Here is a 6,305-nt window from a genome sequence, read left to right as displayed (position 1 = left end):
CTCATTTATAATGGAGGGCATGATCATTATTGTTCTATTAATGGCGTGCGTGATTATTATTTTTCAAATATTGGTGGGCATGATTATTATTTTTCTAATATTGGTGGGCATGATTATTATTTTTCTAATATTGGTGGGCATGATTATTATTTTTCTAATATTGGTGGGCATGATTATTATTTTTCTAATATTGGTGGGCATGATTATTATTTTTCTAATATTGGTGGGCATGATTATTATTTTTCTAATATCGGTGGGCATGATTATTATTTTTCTAATATTGGTGGGCATGATTATTATTTTTCTAATATTGGTGGGCATGATTATTATTTTTCTAATATTGGTGGGCATGATTATTATTTTTCTAATATTGGTGGGCATGATTATTATTTTTCTAATATTGGTGGGCATGATTATTATTTTTCTTATGATTGCTGGCATGATCATTATTGTTCTAATAATGGCGGGCATGATTCTTACTGTTCTTTTCTGTTCTGCACGCAGATAAACCTTGACCTCTCTTTTCAGTTGTTTTTAAACATGTTGTCGAGGCCAGAAAAGGGAAATTTACGTGAATATAAACGAAAAGCAACTAGGCTCACAATTTACGACAGAAGTTTATGGAAAAAGACACGTTAATTCTTTTCATCACCTTTCCAGGTTCTTACAAGGTACAAAAATCACATCGCTACCAGCAACGGGACTTGATCAATTACAAAAATTACACCTGGAGGGGGTTGAAGATTTCTGGTCCATTCCAGCCGGTCTGAAGAGTATCACAGAGGTGTATCTGAGTCAATACAACTCTTTTTTGTGCTGCGCTTTCCATCTGGGTACATACCAACGAAATGTGGCTCGACAAAAGGGCGACCAGTGGGGGACCTCCTCATCTAGGCATTCCACATCAGCTGTTTACAAAACCACAGCAACGACAAATACTGGTGAATCCTCCACTTTAACGCCTGTTACTTCAGAATCTTTTAGAACTACAACATACACGCCAACGCAGAGCTCGAGCCAACACCATAACTCATCGACCACTCCTTTTAACCCATGGGGAAGGAGAAAACGTCGTGGCTGGGGATGGGGGACAGATCCCCCCACGGCTAACGATACAAATGTTAGTTATACCCCAGGGGTAACTACATCTGGTTCTAACGATGGGGATTCGTATACACTCCCTGGTGGTTTTATCTCCGGAACAGCTCCTCATCCTTCTACGATCCCCCATGAAAATACAGCAGACAGCAGTATTCCATTTGTCACAGAACCACCCTTTTTAAACGTGACTTGCTTGCCCGAAAGAGACGCATACCACCCATGTGAAGACATAATGGGAGCAAAATGGCTGACTGTGATGTCCTTGATGGTGGGAGGCGTGGCTCTGGTGGCAAATCTTGTCGTCGTTGTTGTCATGCTATCGAGTGACCGCCGTTTAAACGTTCACCGTTTTCTAATGAGCAACTTGGCCTTTGCGGACTTTTGTTTGGGTTTATACATCTTTCTTCTCGTATGCGTTTCGCTGAACACTTCAGGTGATTATTACAATCATGTCAGGGCCTGGCAGCTCGGCGCTGGTTGTCAGATCGCAGGTTTTCTTGCCGTGTTCTCCACAGAGCTGTCGGTATACACCTTAACAGTCATCACAATCGAACGATACTTCGCCATCGTGTACGCCATGGAAGTGAATACTCGACTTTCACTCCGTAAAGCGGTAAAAGTTATGATTGCAGGATGGCTTCTTGCTCTCCTCCTCGCCATTCTCCCCATTGTTGGCGTAAATGACTATAGTACCGTGGCAATTTGCTTGCCCTTTGATTCCCACACGAAAGGAGCCTTGGCCTACGTGAGTGTCATATTGGTACTAAATTTTGGGACTTTCTTGATCATCGCAGGATTGTACGGAAAAATGTTTCTAGTCGTTGTAGGACCCGGCCCAGTTGATGGGGCCCCACAGAGGAATGATGCAAAAGTTGCGAAGCGGATGGCTTTACTTGTTTTTACCGACTTTGTCTGTTGGACTCCCATTGCGTTGCTCGGCCTTTTAGCGGCTTTTGGCTCACCTCTCATCGGAGTGGAAGAATCAAAGTTTCTCCTTGTGTTCTTTTTTCCACTCAACAGCTTATGCAATCCATTTTTGTACGCCTTCTTCACCAAAGCGTTCAAGCGAGAGTTCTTTGCGCTTCTGAGTCGCTTTGGTTTCTGCCACACGCGCGCTCTGCATTACAAAGGAACACTATCGTCGCTTATCTACTCCCGGTCACGCACTAAGCGCTCCACAATAGCTGAGGATGACACAAGATCGAAGAGAATCTCACAAGTATCTGCTACGTCAGGCAATGAGATCAAACCAGGGATTGGTTTCCTTAACGGTAATTGCAAAGTTTACCAAAACGGCCATCCCCAGGGTTGCTCACCGGAGTGTATTCCCATGAAAGGTGTCCGCAACCCAGGCTTTGGCGATGTATCACCAGAAAACCCTGACAACGATGAAGTCTTTTTCAACCCAACGGCTGGAGCAACAAAAACGGCTGAATTGTCTCCGAAATCTCCCTCGTGCAGATTGCACGCCGAGATGGAATCCCCTGATGGGTCAAATCAAAGCACACCCCAAATTTCACGAGCTCCAAGTGTCGGCAGTTTTCATGCAATTGAGGGGCAGCTTACGGAGAAAAGAACCAAAAAACAGTCTGTATCCTTCAGGGATCTCCCGAAAATAGACACACAAAGCTCAACTGAAACACTACCACTGCACTCAAGGTCATCGGTGGTTTTTTAAAATGAAATTCATTGGTTGTTCCTCCTGGACCTGTCCACTCTTATGTAACCTGCCTGGTGCTGTTCAAGAAATAGGAGGAGTTGCGCTCAGCTCTGTTGTCGTGCAATCGAATGGATCCCCCTTACGGAAACTCACTTTGGTGAAATACAGCGATAAGGTTAGAGAAAATATACTTCTTCGTTCTCGTTGAGCTTTTATTCAAACGGAGTGGGATATCTTCCAGGAATCATCACAAAATTAAATTTGATGAAGAAGAAAAGTCAAACTGACAGACATTTTGCCATCCAAGATTATGTTGTAGCATACTTGAGAAAGTTGACCGAGCTGTTCAGTTCCCAACCATTTTGAGGAATACGTGATCGCAGTTTTAAATCTCGAGTAAACATTTGACGAATTATTTGTAGAAAAATATCAAAGATATATTAATCGAAGTTAGTCTCTAATATATTGACAACTTTTGTTGGATTACGGATGACAGTAGCTTGTTTACAGCATTAAAGACCTCTCCAGAACTGGCGCCCGAAATTTAGGTTCACTATTCAGGAAAAATATATATACTCATAAAAAAGAGCTTAGTTGAAATGGTATGTACTTGCAAGTGAAAGTTATAGAAGACATATGGAAGCTCCTTTTTCAAGAAGATCCACCCACGTTATATTCAGATTGTTTCACAAACAAATGATGTCGCTAGGCCATTACTTCCAATTCAAGTTGTATTTTCTCGGCTGCACTGAACATTTTGTTCCATAAAAGTATTTAGGGCTACGATACCAATGATGCTTACATGGTGTTGATACCCAATTTTATTTTTATCTTTTTAGCAGCCATTTCTTGAATAGGATAGTTTATAGAACATATACATTAATATAAAAACATCACTTTTTAACTTTTGAAATTTTGTTGATTTCACGTGGAGTATGAGCAGTCTCACTGGCTGAAACGCTTTTGCCGGGTTCCTATGTTTTCCAGACCCTCACAGACATATCGGTAGATGGCATCACGTGTCTGATATGAGACGAAAGACCTCGACGCAATAGGGGAATCCTTGTTTACAATATTTGCCTCATTAGCATAAGCAATTCAGTTTCTGATGGAGCTAAAAATAAATCAGTTCTGAATATCGAAAGATCAAAGTACGATTAACTCGGCCAATAAATACGAGCCTGATGCATTGAATACTCTTTGTGCAACACGGGTTTAAAAACTCAAAATTTTACATGGAATGTATGAGCTCATTAGCGCTTTCGCCACCCAGAAATTTTGCAGTTTTTGATGGACTATATCTCCTTGAATATTACACCCAAAGAGCTAAAAATTTCACCATGTACTAAGGTCTTCTAGCTCCTTAGCTGCCTGAAGTCAATTTGTATCTAACATGGTTCCTTCTTTACGCAAAGCCGTATGCAAATGAGCAAAAATGTCAATAATGACGTCAGCATGAATCCGCCTATAAAAACGGTTTGGAACCAAGCAATGGCTTTCCATAAAAAAAAAAAAAAAAAAAAGAGAAAAAAGAAGTCGTGCACATTCCTCACTCTACCCTTCTTGAGTCTGCTCGTGGTCTCATGACTAAATAATAATAATAAGATACAACTCACATTGAGGCAGGAGTATAGCGATGACGTTAAATGATATTTTTCTCCTGTGAGGGAAGAAAATCCTAAACTTTGCTTACACTTTATAATAAATACAGTAAGGACAAGGATGAGAAGTTCCAGGTCACGAGTCAGATTTATCGCATATAATGTAGTGTTCTATGTTCTTTAGAGGGAAGTATTTCCCAACTCAGGGCCCAGTTGTTCTAAGGCCAATAACCCAGGGTTAAAGTTTAATCCAGGTTTCTTCGTTTCTCTATTCAAACGCCTTTTTGGGTAATTTTCCCATATACTCATTAGAGCATCCAATCATCAAATTGTAGAAAAAAATAATTAAACTGAATTTTCTTCCATAGCTTTCAAATCTGAAATCAAATTTCACACCAAACCTGGGTTATCTCGAATCAGCCTTGAACAAACCGGCCCAGAAGTGATTAACATGTAACTTCTCCCTTTAGTAACCATACGTTATCCAGCAAAAAGGTAATGAGAATACTCAAACTTATCAGGTCAGTAGAAGTTGTTATCTTGATCTAATATCAAATTCGTATAACTAATTTACAAGGAAATGTGTAGTAACTAGAGGGGAGAATTTTAAACAATCAGATCTTGGAGATAAAAACGTCAAAAGAATATATATTGAACTCTTTGGTCGTAAAATTGATTTGACAGGCGAACCTGGGTCTTTTAGTACTTGAAGCATACAGTACACCCACTGGTGATAAAAAATAAGGAATATCAATCTCGGACTTAAAACATCATCCACGGCTAAGAGCGACAAAAAATAATTGAAATAAAACGCCATTCGCCTAAACGGTGAGAAATCTGGGCACAAGCAGTTGATTGAAATTTGTATAAGGTTTACATCGTTTAATATTTACTGAATACAGACTGGTAGAAAAATCATATTTGTAAAGGGACTATCCTCGTAAAGACGCCTTGAAGGCTCAGCAGCGCCCGCAGTACAGGTGTATCAGGGTGAACGAGCGCTCAATATTTCTTCGTAATTTTTTTTTGCCCCCATCTAAGATTTTAAAAGGTACTGAGGGTAAGGGTGAGAGGAAATTTTCTACCGACGATGTGGACGTTAGGTGAGAGGAAAGAAAGGAGGTTTACGAGGAAAGAAGAATTATCTGAGAACGCCCCCAACCCTTTCCGTGTACAGAATAAAGAATGGCAGCTTACAGAACGATCACGCACTCGATTAAACACTTTGCTCTTCTTTTTGAAGAGTATACGTTCCAAGATTTCACCCGTTTTCGCTTAACCCAGGTCCTAAGACAAACCGCGAGAATCGCGGTAATTTTATTTCAAACTTCAACGTCCAATACAAAATGCAAGAGGCTTTCATAAAACTGCCATCACTTCTTTTCCAAACAATATCCGTGGAAACACCGGGTAACTTGTAAAATGTTTTTGCCTTCTCCGCAAAATTAATTTTGCGATTATTTCTGATAGAATTAACAGCGTTCCCTCTTAGATGGAATAAACAATTGAGGTGTGTGAGTTTTCCTTTTCGCTCCTTTGAAAATTCTCGACACCCTGCATTCTTGATTAGTTTCTTGGGCGTGCAAACAAAACTCCGTGTTGGATATGTGACGTATAAGGCAACTATTGGCTGGAGTTGTTAATCGATATTCATCACAAATTTTAAAATTTTCAGCAAACCACGCTGTCCCAACTGTTGGAGACGTTGCATTTTGGAAGAAAGAAGATAGATTAACGTTAACTGTATAGAAGAGCAACGGAAAGCAATCTCACGCCACTCTGGCAGAAGGTGAGCAAATCCTTTGGATGATATTACCTCAAACTTCTTCTAAAAGGCTACGCGATTCGCAAAATCTTCGTCAAACGAGTCAACACGTGTCAGTTGTGTGTTCAGGCAGCTCTTCAAATTGAATTTTGACTCACTGAGAATGTCGGCCTCTGCA

At 40.3% G+C, this 6,305-nt stretch overlaps 1 protein-coding gene across 3 annotated transcripts in view; it reads left to right on the top strand.

The window, feature by feature from the left end:
• LOC111327611 (putative glycoprotein hormone G protein-coupled receptor) overlaps window positions 1-4,296 on the top strand; it is a 15,797-nt gene extending 11,501 nt beyond the window's left edge. For all 3 annotated transcript variants that reach the window (XM_088745156.1, XM_022931827.2, XM_022931829.2), the window contains one exon: window positions 661-4,296. In XM_088745156.1, coding sequence (XP_088601282.1) covers window positions 661-2,779 — 2,119 coding nt within the window. In that variant the 3' untranslated portion in view covers window positions 2,780-4,296. The remainder of the gene's footprint in view (window positions 1-660) is intronic.
• The last annotated feature ends 2,009 nt before the right edge of the window (window positions 4,297-6,305 follow it).

This window comes from Stylophora pistillata, chromosome 14 (assembly GCF_964205215.1).
Source record: "Stylophora pistillata chromosome 14, jaStyPist1.2, whole genome shotgun sequence".
NCBI lineage: Eukaryota > Metazoa > Cnidaria > Anthozoa > Scleractinia > Pocilloporidae > Stylophora > Stylophora pistillata.
The sequence above is the reverse complement of the archived record's forward strand: the minus strand, read 5'-3'. Positions and strand labels throughout refer to the sequence as shown.